This window comes from Sphaeramia orbicularis, chromosome 7, assembly GCF_902148855.1.
Source record: "Sphaeramia orbicularis chromosome 7, fSphaOr1.1, whole genome shotgun sequence".
Taxonomy (NCBI): Eukaryota; Metazoa; Chordata; class Actinopteri; order Kurtiformes; family Apogonidae; genus Sphaeramia; species Sphaeramia orbicularis.
Genome location: NC_043963.1, coordinates 26,558,834 through 26,579,822, shown reverse-complemented (window position 1 = coordinate 26,579,822; position 20,989 = coordinate 26,558,834). Strand labels below are relative to the sequence as shown.

The window sequence follows — 20,989 nt, the reverse complement described above, 5'->3', positions numbered from 1 at the left end:
GTCTAAAATTAGTTATTACTTCATTAAAGATTCACAAAGATTCACAAAGATTTTAACGATAGAAACATACAAGACTTATATATGCTATGTTTTTTTGTCATTAAATATGGCCCAAAAGAATCCACTGAATGAACATCAAGAACAATGATTTCCATTCTAAATGAAGTCAAACTCAGCCATGATAAGGAGTTTTGTTTTTCTGCAAACACAAAAGACTGTGAAAAAGCCATGGCAACCAAAACTGGCAGGTCTGCTTAAAGAGCCAGAAAATCAGATTTCCATAGGTCCTGGCTTCGGTGGTACATGCCGGCTCAAAAGAACCCAAAATGTGACAAGCAGTCACTCTGAGCAAAATTCAGTGTGGCAGAAACCTCATTGCTTGAATCATCAATTAATTAGTGTTGGAAGTCTGGGCACTAATGAGAAACAAATGCCTGGTTGAGACATGTTGAGATGAATCATTCTGAAGTGAACTGCACTGAATGCACAAACTTAATTGATTTTGAATGTGTTTGGAATTTGATTAATTTTCATTACAAGGTATTCAATCAGGTTCTAAAGGACCTTTACCAATATTGCATGGATCTACACACAGGTGGTACATGGGTATGTCAATGTGCTTTTTCACGTATTCTGTAAAATGGTTTTGAAATTAAAATAAAATAGAAATAAAAGAACATAAAACTGATATCCATAAATCTTCTGGAAAACTGGTAAAGCCCCTTTAAAAACATCAACGATGGAAATTGTGAGTCTCTTTAAACCCCAACCTAAATATACTCGGATTTATCAGACATGTCAGACCACATTAATGACAGTAACATTATACTTTACTGAGTCACATGGGAGAAAATGCAGTGAAGCGAAGGTCAATAGAACAGTTTCTTGCAGCCTGACTAACCTTTGGTTCTCAGTGAGGTTAAGATGGCGTTTGATGTCCAGCAAGGCCTCCTTGAGGAAGGTCAGCCTCTTGACTTCATGCTGCTGGCACTGGTCAAACACCTGCTCCATGCTCTCCATGTACTGAGGGGTGCACTTGTTCAGCTCCTCCAGAGACTTCTCGTACTTTTCTTTAGCCTGAGACAGAAAACACAGACAACTGAAGACCGTGTCTTCCTCTGTTTCATATTTTAAAAGTTGGTTTACTTTGTCTATAAAGTATTTATTCAGCTTGATCCCATGCTTTCAAGGCATGAACTACAGGTATGGTGCTGTGTTATAAAATACTTGTCCCTACATTTAACAAAAAACATGACTGAGCGATGAAAAATACTACATTTCTTATTACTCACTTATACTATTAAAACATAACAATGAGTTTTTTCATTTCAATGTGACTATCACTTGGTCTATAAGCTACAGCAGATTTGAGATAAAGCCTATACCCGTAATGCAAGACAAAATAATATTCTTTGGCCTGTTTGCATTAGATACAGACCCACTCATGCTTAAAGGCCTAAAACTATTTTTATGGGGACTTTCAAATGAATTTTTCCCTACATTTAGCCTTTCCTAAGTCATTTATCACCATTTATTACAACAGCATTCTCCATTTTCTGCATTTTTTTAGTGAAAAACTGACATTTTCTTTCATTTAATTTACTGATCATGTAGATTCTCTTAAAAGCTCAGAGTAAATTAAAAGTTTATTATATCAAACTGAACAGATGACATTACACCTACCCAAATGGGGGACATAGAATATCTATAATAACATATAGATAGAGATTCATTATGTGTTTTTCTCACTTTCTGCACATCCTGTTTGCATTTGTCCACTTTCTCATGAAGTTTCTTCTGCTGGTCTGGTGTGACTGAAGCCTCAGTTTTGCCATTGGCCTCTCTGGTTGCAGCCAGCTTCTCCTCCTTACAGGCCATGTGGTAAGCTTTCTTTGCTGTTTCCATCTGTCGGCCCAAACACAAGGAATATTAAGACCTCGAATCTTGACATGAATGCATGGCTATGTATTACTAATAACCAAAGCAGTGAAAGCCTGTTTAAATACAGCAGCTCAGTCATGTGTTATTCCATTGTATGTTTTGTATATTATTTCCTCACCTCCTTGAGCTTCTTAGCCCATGGTTTCTGAGCCTTCTTGAAGCCCTCCTCTGCCTCCTTGGCCTCTTTGAATCCTCCGATCATTTGCTTGTGGTACGCTTCCTTCTGCCAGTTCTTCACTTTCTCAACATCATCGTTCACAAGGTTGTTTTTCACGTCTTGGTGCAACTCGCTCACCTTCTCGGCCTCGGTCATCACAGCCAACCAGGCTCTTTCCACGGAGCCATACTGTGGACCTGGGAGACAAACATATTCAGGATGAAGAAGTCGATGTCTCTCTTCAGAACTTCATTCATTTGTTGAACTATTCATTTCTTTAACCCCATTTAAAAAGGTGACCTTTTTCAATTAGCTGTCTCCATCTCTTGGACCAAGCAGTTAGCTGATCACCATAGGCTTTCTCTATCTTGGAACGTTCCTGCAGGCAGCTCATAAGGTCATTACAGAGCCGATGGCCATCATCAAACCTCTTGACAGCACGTTTGTAGTTCCCCACCTGCACAGAGACAGAACAAAGGGTTTAGAGCGCAGATTAATGAGCCACTGCATGATATATATATATATATATATATATATATATATATATATATATATATATATATATATATATATATATATATATATATATATATAGTATGCAAAAGTATAATGACACATTATGACATAATAATACATGCACTGAGTTGAATAATAAAGAAAAATCAAAATAATCATATACTGTGTGTAATTGCATACGTATTGCAAATATACTACAATACAATAAATAAAATGAAAAACTACATCCCCCGCAGCGCTTAAATAACCACTGTTATTATATGCAAAAATGGTTTCACTTCTTTTAGATCTCGCCACCTTAAGTGGGTCTGCCTTAAAAGCAATACCAGGCTGACTGGCTCCGCCCCTCCAGTGCCTGCAGGAGGCGTGAGTTCATGGTGCATGATGAAGGGAGGGTAGTGAGGGGGGTTGGGCTCGTGCCTGTGCATGTGTAGTTATGCAATGACATAGGCTTGTGTACGTGTGTGTATTTGTGTTTGTGCGTGTGTGTGTGTGTGAGTGTGAGTGTATGTGAGTGTGTTCACTGTGGCTGCTTTAATCTTCTTGAGTGGTGTAATGCAGGCAGACAGATTCTCAGGAACAGACACGAGGTAAAAACAGTAATGCATTGAAACCAGAGATACACTCTAAATACATGTATGCATCATCACACACACAAAGCTCAGAGAGCCTGCGTGACGTGTTTGCTGGCTGCAGAGCTGTAGTATGAACGGTTCTGACATGAGCATGCATGTGTGGCTACTGTTTTTGAGATGGGAGCTGCAGGGAGGCAGTGAAACAGGTGTGTGACGGTATGAATTTTGGCCTGTGTGACAGATTGCTAAGTCACACCATCAACAACACACAGGTGGACTGGTCCTACATATAAAAACACACCTGGGTCTTGTGTTTGCACTGTCTCGACTCAGTGATGATTATTTCAGAGCATGCTTTCACTTCTCAACTCAGCTGTATTGAATATCAACGTTTCTGATGACAAAACCAGAGAAGAAAGTGTATTTCTGGTGGTAATGAGCTATTGGAGCTGTGTTTGTGTAGTATACAGACGCTATAGGCAGGTGTTTGTGGTGAAAGGATGCTTCAGAGTGGGTGATGACTGAAGCTCTTTGTCCATGTCTCTGTGGCTGAGAGCGATGATACAAAGAAGACTCTGTTCTGAGGGAATTCATTAACGCTAATTTGGTGGGTTAAAAGTGCACAGACGCATGCACACACACACAAATACTGTGTTTGAGCACTGGTGAGGAGGACAACATGTATAATGTTTGTACATGTTGTGATGTTGACATTCGTGACACAATGTGCAGAAAAGAATAATTATTTGCGATAGGAAATGATTTCCTTTAAACGCTGTCTGCAGCAGGTTTGCATTTGGGTTTGAAATGCATACAACTGTATATATGTCTGTACTGTTCAAAACAAAAGCTAGGAATGACAGCAATATAAATAAGGCCATATGCAACTGATTGAAGCTGATATAAGCCCAAATTATGGACTTTTATTTTCTTTTTATGAAGACAAGTGTCCACTGTGCAGAAATAGTTGTATATTTTTTGCTTCCACTACATTTTACTTTCTACTCACATAATGGTTTGTTCGTCTGCCTAATGAGGTGAAGCAATTCAATTTAAGCACATGCTCAAGATACAGAACATGATGCTGTTGTAACATACCAATGTCTTCACTGGTAATCTATGTATTTGTTCACCAAAATCATGTCCAAGATAAAGGCCAAACAACATTGTTAAAGCTCCTGTGACATGTTTTTAAACAAAAGCTTAGTGACAGTAATTTAATTTTCTTGGTTCTGGTGCAGGGATTTTAACCCTGTAAAGCCTGAACCATTAAGTCAGTTACATAAAATTCCAGATCTTTGAAACTGGAGCCTTTATTGGTCCTTCTGAACAACCAAAAAATGTTTTTTTCAAATATCAATTTCCATGTATGAGTTTCAATTTAGTATCATATTTGATACATCGGGTCTCAATGCTCAATATTATTATTTTTGAACAAACAAAAACATAATATAACACAAACATGTCTAACAAACTGGTAATTCCTTTTCAAAATTGGCAAAGTTTTGCCTCCTTCCTCATTAATGACAGTCTTGTAGTGTCACTGGAAAGGCCTCAGGTGAACAAATTCCTCCCCCCTGGTGGATTATCTGTGTATTGCATGTATCTAATTGTATACATCAGGTTTTTCATGTAAAACAAATACCACACTGATCATGTAGAGGGCTTCAAAACTCATGTATCAAATATGATACGTTTGGCGTTATAGGGTTAAGGCTAAAACACTGGTAGAGAAACAGTGGTTTTATGCGTGTACAGCAGAAAAACTTGTGAGCTCCAACATGAAGGTGTTTCTGTACCTCCCAGAAGCTGTCCATGGTGTCGTCAGCACCTGCACTTTCATCGTAGGAGCCAGACATTTTCCTGGATGTGGCAAAGCACTCTAATGACTAAACCTGTCCTCTGCAGCAGAGCTGGGTTCCTCATGCACTGAAAGAGACAGAGGATACACAATGTCAGACAGTAGCTTTGCATAAATACAGAAACAAACCGGCGCAGCATGCAGACAATAAACATGGCTTCTGTGAGGAAAAAAAGTAACACAGCAATTTTCCCTGGCAACTGGAGGGAACCGTAGAGTGTGGGGGGTTTCTATTTGAGACGTTTATAATAATGAGATAAAAATAGTATCCTCTGCTATGCATACAGCGCTGTGCCCCAAGGAACGCGAAGGGGCATCTTATATTGGCGCGTCCTAGAAAAGACACCAGAGAGACTGCAGCATCAGTGCCGTCACAGAGCTCTGACCCTGAATCCTTAGACAGTGAAAACCCTCTTTGCTTTTGACACAACAGCTGAGAGAACATCTTTATACAAAAGAAACACAAATACACACAGCTCTGGTAAGTCATAGTGTTCAGCCGTCTGGAAAACTAACCCTAACAGTGTTTTTTTTTTTTCACACCTTAATGATGTGCTTTAATTACCTATTACTGTGTAAGCGCTACAAAATACAGTGGCTGCTGGATTTCCTCCAACATTTAAGGTGATTTATATTTATTTGTTTGACGGCTGGTCGATATCTTACCACCAAGGATAAAACAGAAGAGACTGCTGGATGCTATATTGGTATTGAGCTTTGTTTGAAGCCTAATCCATTTTAGTCACATGACTAATGTCTTTTCCTTGACAGGAATCTCTTCATTGCAAGCAAACTGACAATGACACATATTACAGTAATAATATTAAGGCTTTGTTTACAGTGTTTTTGGCTGCTTGATTTCTTGGTCTTTATATAGATTTTTTTTTTTTTACAGTATAAAATGCCTTTTTTTATACTTTGCCTTGAAACATTCATGTTATTAACAGTGCCATTGTTGTCCTTTAGCTTTCTTCTTCACTTGACCGCATTTTTTTTCCTACAACATCCTTCATCCTGGAATGACTCATGAAAAACGACTTTGCATTTAGCTCAGTTTGAACTGTCTTAACCTCATTTTCTTGATGCACAATATAATGACGTTCTTGCCCTTGTGGGAAAAATAATGGCCCTACAAAGCAAATGGAATGTAGTTTCTGTAATTTCTTCAGTAGCTCCTGCAATATATTCAGTGTTTTCACAAGGGGTCTTCCCATCAAAATGTTATCAGGGGAGCAATAGCAGCCTGTGTGATTGGCACTGGTTTTGGTAATTCAGCAGGCAGGCTCGTCCAGCTCGGTCAGTGTTTCAACAGAGAACAGTCTGACTGAGCCAAGCTGTATTTTGTCAAAGGCCTCAGTTACTGTCACCAGCCATCACACCAGTCTGTGGGTCTCTTAACAGTCGTGGCTTTCAGACACTGAACGTTCTAAGAGTGCACTCTGTACTGGTGTGTGTGCATTGTGTTTTAAAATACAATGACGCACTGCAACACAAAATACCAAATAACAATTTCATGATGTCGCAGTTTTATTGTCAATGTCTGACTCTGACAAAACTTGAGCCTTTCAGTTGTGCTGCATCAGCAGCAAAGAATTTTTCGGGTAAATCATCTGCTTCCTGTAAAAGTGGGTGTCACAGAGATATAAGATACATGTTTTCTGTTCTCGCTACTTTTCTGTCTTTGCCACACATTTTGATAGATCAATTGGCAACATTCTACTTTAATTAAAACATTAAACATGAAAACCAACCCAAGATGGTTTTCTTAATCTAATGACTAAATGATTTTGCTAAAATTTAGAAAAAAATACTCAAAATACTTAAAACATGCCACCATTTGACTCAACCATTTGAACAACAACCTCCAGTTAAATTATTCCACGTTTATAGTAAACAGAGGAGCAATAATTTGAGTCATTAAGCGTTTGAGCACCTTCTTCATGATGTGTGACACATTTTTTGTGATAAATCCTCAGCAATCCCCTTCTTAAACATGGCAACAGGACCCGTTTTAGTCGGTCTATGGATACATGTCAGCCAACACCACAGTCTGCACAACAAAATCCAAGAATCACAAGCTTTTTCCAGTATATCCCACTTCATCCTTGATGCCACAACGGAAAAGAGGCAGTAAACTACCACACTGCAGTGGGCTTTTAGTGTCGTGTGATGAACATTATGTATGCATATGCTCAACATTAAAATTCAAATTGTAAATTTGCTGGTGAGGTGTTTTGATGACAACAATCCTCCCACCTCCTGTAATCAGTGCGAGGGCTTCTCTTCTGTAAACATAGATATGATTATAGTCACAGCAGGGTTTTGGGCCTCAAATCCCTGCCTAACAGGTCCGATGATACATTCATATATGGTAAGAAATACAGAAAGCTCTGTGACATAAGTAGCTGACTACCTGATGCAAGAAGCCTCGGTTAAGCAGCCCTTTTGTGGCATGTCTTAAATCTCAGCAACCATGAAAAACAATTGGTCCTAATGCTTGTCCATCAAGTAGCTGGCTGATGAGCTTCTACATCCGTGACTATAACACCTAATGACATCAAAGCCAGTTAAGCTCTGGCAGGATGACAAAATTGCAGCTCATAACAAAACCGTTGATAGTGTAACAGTAAGTCACACACTTAAACTAACCAACAGAACTACTTAAGAAAGCGTTTAGATTACCAAAATGACACCTCGCCCATAGCCCATACTCTCAACTGGAACTGATTTGAGATTTATTTACACTGATTATTATAAGCACACATTCCTGCTGCTGAAATGAGGAATGAAAACCTGAATGTAGGAAGCAAATGGTTCTGTCAAATAGTCTGAGACAGATTTTTTTCACAGACTGGACACATGGCCATGAAGCGAGAAGAAAATGCAAGATACTAAATATATTTCTGGTCCAGTGTAGGAGAGAGTCATCTGTCCCATGAGCTAGATAACAGTGGGGGTGGGAGTAGTAAGCATTCTGAAATTGGGGCTTATACTGCAGTTATTGAGGTCAATCCACCTCAGTAGCTGTGAACACACCTCCTATCCCTGGAGTAACACAGGAGAGAGGAAGTTACAGTAATGATAAGTGGTTCTTTTAACATATTTGAGTGGAAACACTCAAATGTTGCACATATACACAACTATAAAACTTTCACAGTCATACTATCAATGCTTATTCAGCTATTTGGAATATGTCTCTGAATCCCAAAACCGAGTGAACAGAGCGCAGGTTTTTTGTGAGTTACAAGTGCAGCTCGAAGCGCTTTGCAGTTAAAAGTGTTGAAGGAGTCGTCTGTGATTGCAGAGGCGTTATTGCTGTCTGAAGCTGACACAACAGAAAACAAAAGTTGAAAACATGGCACACTTCTACGCTTCAAAAACAACAAGTAGAAAGAGTTCCACTGCACATCCACCTACCGTAATTTCCTCCATCGTTGCAAAATAAGAAAAAACTTGAAATAAAACTCAACTCCTAAAAATAAATGGCTCCTGTTGGAATGGAATAATGTTGTAGTCCAAATGTGTCCTTCAGAGCTGGTACTTCAAGGGGTAAAGAATATTCAGCAAATTTTATTTTTACAGCTTTGACCTCTGCGGCCAAAGTGAACCCAGAGAGGACGATAAGTCTGACCACACCAGCATGTCTCAGAGGCTGAGGGATAATCCTGCAGTGTGCCACTTGAATAGCTTAGGGGGGGAGGGAGGCAGCTTGGAAGAAGAGCAAAGCAGTGGATAGGACGAGTAAGCCAGAGACAACAGGAGGAATGTGTAATTATGACGTTATGTTCTGTCAGAAAAGTCACCACAACTGCTGATGCACTTTTTGCCTCTGCGTAAAGTCTCAACAGATGCTTTGGTTTGGTTCATACGGCGGTAAAAAAGAAAGTACACATTAGGTAGTTTCATATAACTCTGCTGAGAGCGTTACAAAAGCACCACTACATGTTCCACTCCACTGGAACTGAGTATAGCAACACACCATGATACACTCAATATACCTGACGTGAATGCTGTTAAGGGACCTGATTAGTCTGTACATTTACGTGCACACTAATATCCCTCCATTACTCTAAATTTGACTATATTCAGAACACTAATTAGACCTTTTTTTTGTTGTTACTTTATTTTTATTGTTTGAATTCTGCACGAAACAAACATAAGGAACATTTGGGATACATTAACCATAACAAAAACCTCTGTGACGAACAACTGGTTGTAGTAATGTGACATTGAAATGAAGATTATCCATTTCTCCCATTTATCATGACACTGCTCTTCTTGAGTCTTCAATCATGGGTCAGAATCTTCATCTTAAATGTTCCATTCACAATTTGTAGCCGGTCGTTAGTTGTAGGTGGTTCTAATCTGCACCCTTTTTTGGTAATAGCCTTTTTATAGGCTGCTAATAGTATTTTAAACATATATCTATAATTTTTAATACATTATTACCAATAATATATCCAAAATACATCACCAAACATGTTGTAGGGATTGCATAACCCAATATCTTAACAATTGTTGCATATACATATCCCAAAATAATGAAAGTTGAGGACATAACCAAAAGACATGTTCATGATTTACATTGACATCTCCACATTCTCCTCAATAAGGTTGAACTCTGGACACATATTGAGCTCTAATTTAAGGAGTTATGAAAAATCAAACTATATTTTTCCAACAATGTTCCCTCTATATTCTTGAAGAAGTGTTTGACTGTTGAGTTCTCCAGATATTAAGAATTAGACCCTTTTTCTGATTTTTTCTGATTCAGATATGTAGGATGTACCATGATAGTATTCTAGTTACATGAGTATTCTTTGACATGCATAGAGCGAATATGGAAAGTTAATCTAATTTGCACATTTTACTGCAAGTCAGTGTTTACATTCAGCTGGAATAAAGAAAAAAGACCATCTCTTGTAGAGGCACAGAAGAGTTCACATTTCTGATCAGAAACATAAACATTATGTATACTGTTAAACATTGTGACTGCCGATACTAACAGATAAATGGTAATGAGCAAACATAACTTTATATTCTACATATTTATATTTAATCTTTCCTTTTATGCTCAAACCATAAAGACCCAATGCTATTTTTGTGTCAGTTCTCAAATGAATTTTTCTCTCTATTTAACCTTTCTTAAGTGATTAATCACCATTTATTATTATATTATCCTCTGTATTTTGCATTTTTTTAAGTGTATATATTTAGTTCACTGATCATGTAGATGTTCATTAAAACTCAGATTAAAGTTGAAGGTTATTATATCAGAAACAGAGAAAACTGAGGAAAAATGACTTTTTCAGTAAAGATATTAATAAGTGAATGTAAAAACAAGCCTCTCCATCCACTGTCATTGATCCATCTCCATGGGTTTTACTGGTAAATCAAACCTGTAGAAGATGACAGTGTTTCCACAGTAACTACAGCCTCTGAATGTCCATATGGGTCATATCTGATAACTATGAAAAGATGACAAACTGTATTTTATACCAGTTATTTACATGGATTGATAGGATTAGTGGATCAACAGGTATTAAACAGTTTAGATCAGTAGATGGTTTCGGTCACCGGTGGCTGTTTGGGTCTTCATGGGTTAATGGAAATGAATAATGGATTTTTATTAGTTAGTCATATAATTCCATTAGTACTGTCATTGCATATGAACTATTGTTTCATTTAATTTACAGAAAATATGTTATATTGTGATAAGTATTGTTACCTGACATATCTATACTGTTATACATTATGATAGAAGGTATTAGCAAGTTTATAGTTATGAGCAGACCTTTCTCCAGAAGATGTTTAGTGCCACAAAAGGAGGATGAGTTCATAAAGTGGAACATCTGCCACCGGAGGAAATCTTTGCAAAAGCTTTATTTTTACTGAGGTGCGCACAGCTGCATGTAAACAGGAATATTGAAGGAATATTTACCTTCACTGATCGTCTAAACAAATGATTCAGATTATTGTGTTCAGGAAAAAATAGATTATTAGTGTACATGTAAACATAGTCAGTGTTGTGACCCAATCAAAAGCTCCAGTGGCTTCTAAAGCACTGAATGAGAACCATAACACACACCTAAGCTTGTTACAGTAAGAAGATTTCTAAGAGATGAACTAACTTTACACCAGCATGTTACCACCTTCACTATCCCCGACTGATTAGACAACAGCAATTTCAAGACAAACTTGCTGATCAAATCATATAATACACTGGTGACTTTCTGTCTCGTGCATAACAAATAGTAATCAATAAACCAACAGATGATAATGAGGAATTACTTGATGCTTGATGATTTAATATACAGTTGCTTTATGATGCTATCTGGATGCGTGTGGATTCTATTTGATAAGCACAGCACGCCGTCCTCTTGTACAGACTGAGTAAAAGAGGATGCACAAGGAGAGAGACGGAGGGAGGTCTTTCATTGAGATATGAGGAAGGACAGGGTGACAGAGAAGACAGAGAGAGACAACAGGAGCAGGGAAGGAAGGAAGAAAGGAGAGGAAGGAAGGAAGGAAGGAGAAGATGAACAAAGGAAGGAAGGAGGGAACAAAAGAAGAAGAGGAAGAAAGGAAGGAAGGAGGGAACAAAAGAAGGAGAAGAGGAGGAAAGGAAGGAGAAGAGGAACAAAGGAAGGAAGGAGGGAACAAAAGAAGGAGGAGAGGAAGAAAGGAAGGAAGGAGAGGAAGGAAGAGAGGAGAAGAGGAACAAAGGAAGGAAGAAGAGGAAGGAGGGAAGGAAGGAGGGAAGGAAGGAAGGAATGGAGGAGAAGAGGAAGGAAGGAAGGAAGGAGAGGAAGGAAGAGAGGAGAAGAGGAACAAAGGAAGGAAGAAGAGGAAGGAAGGAATGGAGGAGAAGAGGAAGGAAGGAAGGAGGGAACGAAAGAAGAAGAGGAAGGAAGGAAGGAAGGAAGGAAGGAAGGAAGGAGAAGATGAACAAAGGAAGGAAGGAGGGAACAAAAGAAGAAGAGGAAGAAAGGAAGGAAGGAGGGAACAAAAGAAGGAGAAGAGGAGGAAAGGAAGGAGAAGAGAAACAAAGGAAGGAAGGAGGGAACAAAAGAAGGAGGAGAGGAAGAAAGGAAGGAAGGAGAGGAAGGAAGAGAGGAGAAGAGGAACAAAGGAAGGAAGAAGAGGAAGGAAGGAAGGAGGGAACGAAAGAAGAAGAGGAAGGAAGGAAGGAAGGAAGGAAGGAAGGAAGGAAGGAAGGAGAAGAGGAATGAAGGAGAAGAGGAAGGAAGGAAGGAAGGAAGGAAGGAAGGAAGGAGAAGAGGAATGAAGGAAAGGAGAAGAGGAAGGAAGGAAGGAACGGAGGAGAAGAGGAAGGAAGGAAGGAGAGGAAGAAAGGGAGGAGAAAAGGAACAAAGGAAGGAAGGAGAAGAGGAACAAAGGAAAGAAGGAGAAGAGGAAGGAAGGAAAGAAGGAGAGGAAGGAAGGAGAAGAGGAACAAAGGAAGGAAGGAGGGAAGGAAGGAAGGGAGGAGAAGAGGAAGGAAGGAAGGAAGGAACAAAGGAATGAAAGAAGGAGAAGAGGAAGAAAGGATGGAAGGAGAGGAAGGAAGGAGAAGAGGAACAAAGGAAGGAAGGAGAGGAAGGAAGGGAGGAGAAGAGGAAGGAAGGAGAGAGGGAACGAAAGAAGGAGAAGAGGAAAAAAGGAAGGAAGGAGAGGAAGGAGAGGAAGAAAGGGAGGAGAAGAGGAACAAAGGAAGGAAGGAGGGAGGAAACAAAAGAAGGAGAAGAGGAAGGAAGGAAGGAGAGGAAGGAAGGGAGGAGAAGAGGAACAAAGGAAGGAAGGAGAAGAGGAAGGAAGGAAGGAGGGAAGGAAGGAAGTAAAGAAGGAAGGAAGGAAGGAAGGAAGGAAGGAGATGAGGTAAGATGATTGAGATGCAGGCAGTAATGAATGTGACAGGAGGGATGAGAAGGAGGTGAGGAAGAACAAGGGAACAAACTAGGGTGGACGGTCCAGAACCTGGTTGGACCGTCGGTCTGGGAGCCAGGAGGCCAGAACACCAGCTAAACACATCAGGACGCTGATGTGATTCATCTCACGGTGCTGCATGAAATAAACAGGCTGTTGGATGTTGCCAGGAGACGGAGCTGCCTCGCGCAGACCTCACATACGTCCTAACAGCCGAGGCCGTCATTAAGTCGGTCATGTGATGCATGCTTTGGACAGGAGCGAGGTTGGCTTGATCACTGAGTGTCGGCTATCTATCAAATATTCCACTAATAAGATGTCCTCATGGATGCAAATCCATTCAGAGGATGTGAAAAGAGCATCGAAAATGTGCAGCGGTGGGAAATAAAATAAAACAGGCGTTATAATAGAGACAGAGGCAGTGGATGTGAGGGTGGGGCCTGTTTTGTGTTGTATTTATCAGCCGAATGTGTAGCGCTCTGAGCCCTTTTTACAGCTCGCTGGGGCATGGAGCAGGAGAGTCAAATGTGAACTGACATGTCGATCCAGATGGGAGTTTGGAGAGAAAAAAATAACCCCCCTCTCATCCTCCATTCTTTTTTGTTTTTTTTTTTGTTTTTTTATTGGCTAAGCTGGCTGACCAAGGAAACCCCTAAAACATCCAACACACAACCAGTGTTAAAACTGCTTATAACATTATAGTCTGTGCTGTTTGCTGTTTTCTATCCTGTCCCAAGTTTTTGTATGTACAGGTTAAAGCAGGGGTGTCAAACTCCTTTTAGTTCAGGGGCCACATTCAGCTACATTTGATCTAAAGTGGGCCGGACCAGTAAAATAATAATATATAAATAATGTCAACACCAAACTTTTCTCCATGCTTAAGAGCAAAAAAAAGTAAATTTACATTCTGAAAAGGTTTACATCTACAAACTGTCTTTTCAAACAATGCGAATAACATGAACAAACCGAAAAAATAAGTGTAATTTTAACAATATTCTGCTTCAGTTTATCATTTACACATGTACGTTATAACTTACAGATCGCAGTGGATCTACAAATACACAAAACATTTAATAACAGACAGAATGTTGTTAAAATTGTACTTACTTCTCTTAAGACATTTCAGGTTGTTCATATCTGTTCAAGTTATTCACATTTTTTGCAAAATTAAACTTTGTTTTAGTGTAAATACATGAAAATATTTACATTTACAAAGAGAAAAATTGAGTTGTCTTTATTTATATGTTATTATGATAGTATTTTAGCAATTTGACCCACTTGAGATTGAATTGGTCTGAATGTGGAACCTGAACTAAAGGATTAATATCTTCAGTGTAATTTTTGCATTTCATAAATTCATCCCAAGGGCCAGACTGGATCCTTTGGCGGGCTGGATTTGGCCCCCAGGCCACATGTTTGAAACCTGTGGGTTAAAGTATTGGACAACTGTAGAGGAGCTGATGGGGGGGGGGGGGGGGGGGGCTTTTCTGACATCCAATCCAACTTTATTTGTAAAGCACTTTAAAACAACCACAGTGGACCAAAGTGCTGTACAGAAGAATAATTAAAACCAAAATAAAAGAATAAAATACAAGAACAGATTAAAAAAAACCAAACATAAAAAGCCATACAATTAAAAACAGAAAAACATAAGAACGATAAACCACTACCAAATAAAAGCAACAGAATAAAAACACATGATTTCGAAATCACATGGTTTCAGTCATTCAGTGTTTGTCTTTCTCATCAAACTCGTCTCATATTCAACAACTGAAAATGTCTCCAAAACAACAAAACAGCCACTCGATGCTACACTGTCTCTCGATGTACTGATATGGTATCCCCACGGTGAGGTCCATATTTCATAATTCATGCACCAGATTCACAGATGGCCATGATTTCTAAACAAACGCAGGATGACTCAGCTATCTGAACCTGGATTCCTGCAGTGGTGCTCTGGGTCACTGCACACAGATTAAGTTTGCACATCACTGTTTGTTCCTTGAGAAGGGATTTCCTTTCCTTCTGCCCATTTCTAATCAATATCTATTTGGTGTAGCTATGAGTCACAGGTGGTGCTGCTCGCAGAAGAACAGACCACACAATAATTCACCTCCATCTAAAGTTAAAAAAAAATATATAACGGAATTATTAACATACTGGACTACTGTTTTGGTTTTTGTTTTTCTTGACCCAAACTAAAACAAAAATCAGAGATCAGGGTCATATGGAGATGTTACTTATTCATCTAAAAGCTTATAAATCATGTTTGTGTTTGGTTTCTGTCTTTAGTATTTGATATGGCTGCGTAATATGACAATACAAATTCAAAATCACACTTTATGGCAATTTTTTTCTGTGGTGTTTTGTGTTTTTCCACATGAATCTGCTAACTGATCAAAGAATTTAAAGAAGTTAGTAGTTTCATTTGTATTCTCCAGAATTAGGCCTTTTTCCAGGTAAAGCATTTTCTCATTCATATATAAATATAGGATATGCTGATAGTTTTCTAGTTTAATGAGGATTCTTTGACATGTAGAGAGCAAATTTGGAAAATGAATATAATGTGCACATTTTATTGCAGGAATAAACTGGAATAAAGAAAATTATCATCTCTTGTAGAGATGGATGCTCAGAGGAAAAGCCTATATTTTTTTGGCAAACAAATAACATTTATACTGTTAAACATTATGACAGAGGACATTAACAGGTATATGAGCAAATGTTGCTTTATATTCTATATATTTATAAATATATAGATAAATAGGGAATATAGGGAAAAATGTAAGTATGAGTATGAATATGAGTAGGTAACTTTTAACATATAAATCATATATTTAATAGAATAGAATAGAATAGAATAGAATCTTTATTTTGTCAGTAGGGGTTCACACACGTAAACATGCACCGCATATATGGTGCGTAGGAAGCAAATGAGGGGGGGGGTTAAGTGCCTTGCTCAAAGACACGTAAGCCAACAACTCTCTGGCAGTCCAGGGAATCGAACCGGTGACCCTTCAGTCACAAGCCAACTCCAGCTGACTGTCTAGCCATCTAGGCCCTATAGTTCATTAATATGAACTATTTGATTTTTTGTTTTACAGAAAATGTGTTATTTTATGAAATGTGTTTTTATCTGAACATGAAGTAATTTATATCAGAGTATGATCATTTGGTGGTATTCCCCCAGTCCAAACATCTGGTGTGTTAAAACTGAGTTCTGGATGCAAACTGACTTTCAAGGCTGAAATAAAATGATAATGCTGACTAAACTACTACCTCAGTGCACCTTTAAAAGTGACTAAAGAGAAAGCAATGACCCCATTTTCTTTATGCCCTTTGGCTCATTCTCTTCAATACACTACATTCAAGCACAGGAAGAATTCAAAATCAATCCTTTTCAATACAGTGAGTCATATAAGTCAGATGTCTCAGTGGGATCCAGACTGGCTCATCACATCCAACTGTTCGTCTGTGTGTGCATGCTGCCTCACTTGTGCTGCTTCCCTCCCACCTTATTGTAACCTCACTAGATAGATTTACTGCCAGCAGATATTACACTGCTGTACAGTTCAGTACTTCAACATAATGCAAAGGGATGATTTAATAGTTATACCTGCTTATAGCATCTGCAACTGTAACAACATGATTCCATAACATAGAGGAGATGAACAGATGTTGACATGTTTGCATGTGTATGTGTATGCAGAATGCTGAGGAGTAACAAGTTGCATGCAATCGTGTCATGTAAATACATTTCAAACAGAGTATCATGTAATCTGTTACAGTTACTGTGCAGAGATGTATGATGAAATTAAACATATTCATGGAAATCTTCATCATAACAGAAAAGTTGCATCTGAATATAGGCCTTGAGCTGAAATACTTAAGCTAACATTCATTCAGTTTGTTTTGCAACCCTTCACAGTGCAGGGAGGACGTCTTTTGGCAGATTTCTGAACAACATGGGTCAGTCAAACACAGTGAGAGCAAAAGTAGGATGGTTTACACAGCTGCCTCTATGTTCAGAAATGATAATAAGTTTTCGTTGTACTTTCATTAAATAATACAAGATCATTTAGTACATTTGTTGCAATGTAACTAGTAATCCTGACCTTCTCAACACTATGTGTGCGTATACAAAGGGGAGAGGAAGATAACATCAGGCATGCAGGGATCCAGAAGTAAATGTTCTGTTTATTTTCTGCACAGACAAAGTTTGTCGACTGGCAATTGGAACATTTTCAGCTCCTGGATGACTGACTCTCACTGTTGAATCACTGGTCCACATTATGAGAGCATCCACTAAAACAAATGTGGTTCACTGAAAGGGCGAACACACCTACTAATCCTAATGAACACAGTAACGAGAAACACAGAGGTTAACATTCTGTGGCTAATGATGAATAGTTCCAGATAAGAGGATGAAGTTAAAGCTTTGTAAAAAAAAAAAAAAAAATGTTATCAGTTCATGAACCCAAAGTCAAATTATCCTAAAGATACTTGTTGTTTTTAAGTAGAAAAGAACACAACCCTGTCCGCTAACATGCTGCTACACAGTAAACCACTCATGTCAGACGATTTGTGAAGATGTGGGCCTCAAATCCTCCTTTAAGACCAGACTGGTGGAGATAAACGACGTGGCAGACAGAGAGTGACACTGAGGCAGGAAGAGGCTCTTGAATGGAAGCTGCTGGATCCATCCCCAAACTTGGCAGAAAATAAATCTCATAATGGGCAGCGCCCATAAACACACATACACACACTTGTGACTGTGTTGTGATTTAACACAGTGTCCCGAGCGCTGCTGCAGTGGTTATGTAACTATGAAGCCTCTTGCCACAAGCCTACTGGTGACAGTGTGGTGAAGACAGGGGGGAAAAATGGCAGGGGGAGGGGAGAGAGAGAAGGACAGGAGAGGGAGAGCAGAGCAGAGGAGGGGGGAGACAGACATATTGTGATGGGTGCTGATGAAGGAAAGAAATGCAGACATGCAGCAGTGGATGTGAGATGGAGCAGACAGGGCTCTGGTTCCACTCCAGTTTTTCCTGATGTCCAGGACGACAGAGGGAGACGAGGAAGAAGGGAAGTAAATGAGCAAGGCAACAGTCAATCTGGGAATGCAGCTCTTCAAATGCACCAGCTTTCCGCCTTTTTACTGTTTCACTGCCTGATGCTGCACTGAATACTGATTGGCCGCCTTCAAAGGCTTGTGTGTGTGTGTGTGAATTTTCGAGAAGTGGAAGCAGTGGGAGGAGGAGTTAAAGGAAAGTGTGCTAGAGATGATTTTAGCAGAACTACAGACGAATATACGGTGCATCTGATAAATGATTAAGCCAATATTTTCTGTTACTGAATTACAAAACATAAAGCACAAATAACAACTCATAAATAACAGATAGCTGGCACTGGCTACCAACCAGACACTCACACTTTGATATGTACAGTATGCAACAAGACTGACGGCAAGTAACTCCACCAGTTTACCCAGAGCTACGTCAACCAAACGTCCAGACTATAATCACCTTACATCCCTATTTATACCCACCTCTAATACCCAGAGCCCAGTTAGACGTGTAACTGTCTCACTCCATTGTGACAGAGATGGATTAGACAGTTACTCTGACTGATTGAGAAGAAAAGGCTGCAAATATCAGAGCTGGGACTGCTAACTTGACTCACTTGTGACTTGTCTGGATGAGATGTGACTCAGCACTTGAAAACACAGACCTGATTTGACTCCACTGAGTAAAACTGCAGCAAGAAGTTGAAAATCACACAAACTTTCCCTTGCCTCCGTACCATACGTGGACTTGGCGTATATCTCTGCCTTGCTTATTTTGGACAGTCTTGACAACACATACTGCCAGTTTGGCGTGGATATTTGCGATGGATATGCGTCATCTAAGTAACGCTGGTGGCTGTTAAATAGGGAGAAGAGAGGAAATAATAAATAACTGTGGTGTAAATGTTTCTCTGTAAGCATCGGCTAAGCAGCCTAAACAAGCCAACAATCTTTGGCGACCTCCCCCAGCTGGCAACAAGAGGATCCATTCTAAATCTGACTTCAGGAAATTAGACTACAGCTTTCCAAATATGCAGCAGAGGGTTTTTGAGTTCAGATAACAAATGAATATAATCAATGAGCCGTGTTAGGCAACTATTTATGCTTTTTGTAACTAGAATTGGGGCAACCACTGCTTCTTTCTTTTCTTTTTCATTAATAGAGCCATTTGTAATTTATAAACACTACAGCGTCAGATAGATGGATAGATATAAAAACAATATATCATGGTGACAAACAGTAATTCTGTGTCTTGATTTGTGGTTTATCATTAAAGCTTTGTGAATAGTGACTGGATAGACACATTGAAGAATGTCTTGACTCTCACTATAACGGCTCTGTGCTGTGTGGTGATGTAAAGGTGTAAACCTGATCAAAGAGCATGACGTCAATGTGTATTTGTTGATTATAAAATGATGTCATGGCAACATTGTGAAAAGTCAAAGTAAACGGGTACAGTCTGTCCTCGAGTAAGTATAAAAAAAAAAAAAGCAAAACTAAAAACGTCCAGATCTGATGAGTCATTTCATGGTAAAGTGGTGATCTGAAGTCCTAAAAGAACATTCATGATGAACATTGATTTGGGAGGCAGTGGCTGTAGCACAAAATAGTGTCAGGACAATAATGGTTATGGTGAAAATACAGCTGATAGTTGTTTTTGTCTTTGCAGCTATATTAACCCTGTAAAGCCTGAACCATTACATCATTGACAGAAAATCCCAGTTCTTTCAAACTGGAGCCTTTATTAGTCCTTCTGAACAACCAAAAAAATGTTTTTTTCAAATATCAATTTCCATGTGTGAGTTTCAATTTTGTATCATATTTGATTCATCGGGTCTCAATGCTCAAATACTATTATTTTGAACAAACCAAAACATGTAGCATATAACACAAACATGTCTAACAAATTGGTAATTCCTTTTCAAAACTGGCAAAGTTCTGCCTCCTTCCTCATTAGTGACAATCATGTGTCACTGGAAAGGCCTCAGGTGAACAAATTCCTCCCCCCTGGTAGATCATCTGTGTATTGCGTGTATCTAATTGTATACATCAGGTTTTTCAAGGAAAAAAAAAATCACACACAGATTATATTATTTGTTTTATTATATTATTTTTTTAAAACTGTGCCATCTTGTTATCTTGTTTTGTTTCTGCAACTTTCCTTCTTGTAAATAGGGTAGGTATAAATAAGCTGTTGCTTCAGCCTATGCCTTTTCACCCATGTTTGGTATGGAGATCCGAACTGTATGTTTTGTTAAATGGACGAATAAATTACTACTAACTAACTAACACTGAACATGTAGAGGGCTTCAAAACTCATGTATCAAATATGATCCGTTTGGTGTTATAGGGGTAACTATACTAACTCTCTAACTACTGTTTAGCTATAAACCCTTAGGCTATAATCCTATAACCCAGCTTTTTTTTTTCCCAGTCCAAACTGGGCAGGATCCCTAGAGAAACCTTATGTTATGAACTGGGCCATCATGTTCTGATGAGCTGTCTTGAACACACAACAACAGTGCACATCAAACAGCAGCTACAGAGAAACTGTGTCTTAATGAACTCAAAACAGAGATCAAAAAAAAAAAAAAAAAAAAAAAAAAATACTGTCCTGGGTTATTATTCTTACCTGTAAGAGGTCTGAAAATACTTTACAATCTGAGATAATCTCATCCAAAAACCAAAGAGAGACAAAATATTACTAATGCTTATACAGACCACTAAAAAGACCTACACAGACACAATATGGAAAGAAGTGGATGAAATGCAATTCTGACAAAGTAAATCGATATGATGACTACTCATACACAGAGCAGGTCACAAGAAGAGCAATCCAATGTGGAGATCTCAAATAGGCAACTAAATGACCCATCCCAGTGTTGGCTATTGACAGACACCGACAGCCTCATAAAATATTAAAGCTGCTGCCAAAGAGCTATTAATTT

At 38.8% G+C, this 20,989-nt stretch overlaps 1 protein-coding gene across 2 annotated transcripts in view; it reads right to left on the bottom strand.

Moving 5' to 3' along the window:
• pacsin1a (protein kinase C and casein kinase substrate in neurons 1a) overlaps positions 1–20,989 on the bottom strand; it is a 31,394-nt gene that overhangs the window by 4,484 nt on the left and 5,921 nt on the right. Inside the window, exons 1-6 of one of the 2 annotated variants that reach the window (XM_030139346.1) lie at positions 8,468–8,716; positions 4,989–5,118; positions 2,399–2,555; positions 2,060–2,295; positions 1,750–1,905; positions 902–1,077 (exon numbers count right to left, since the gene is read on the bottom strand). In XM_030139346.1, the coding sequence (XP_029995206.1) occupies positions 902–1,077; positions 1,750–1,905; positions 2,060–2,295; positions 2,399–2,555; positions 4,989–5,048 (785 nt within the window). In that variant the 5' untranslated portion in view covers positions 5,049–5,118; positions 8,468–8,716. Of the gene's footprint in view, positions 1–901; positions 1,078–1,749; positions 1,906–2,059; positions 2,296–2,398; positions 2,556–4,988; positions 5,119–8,467; positions 8,717–20,989 lie in introns of those variants that run through there. The other variant, XM_030139347.1, reaches the window with a different exon arrangement.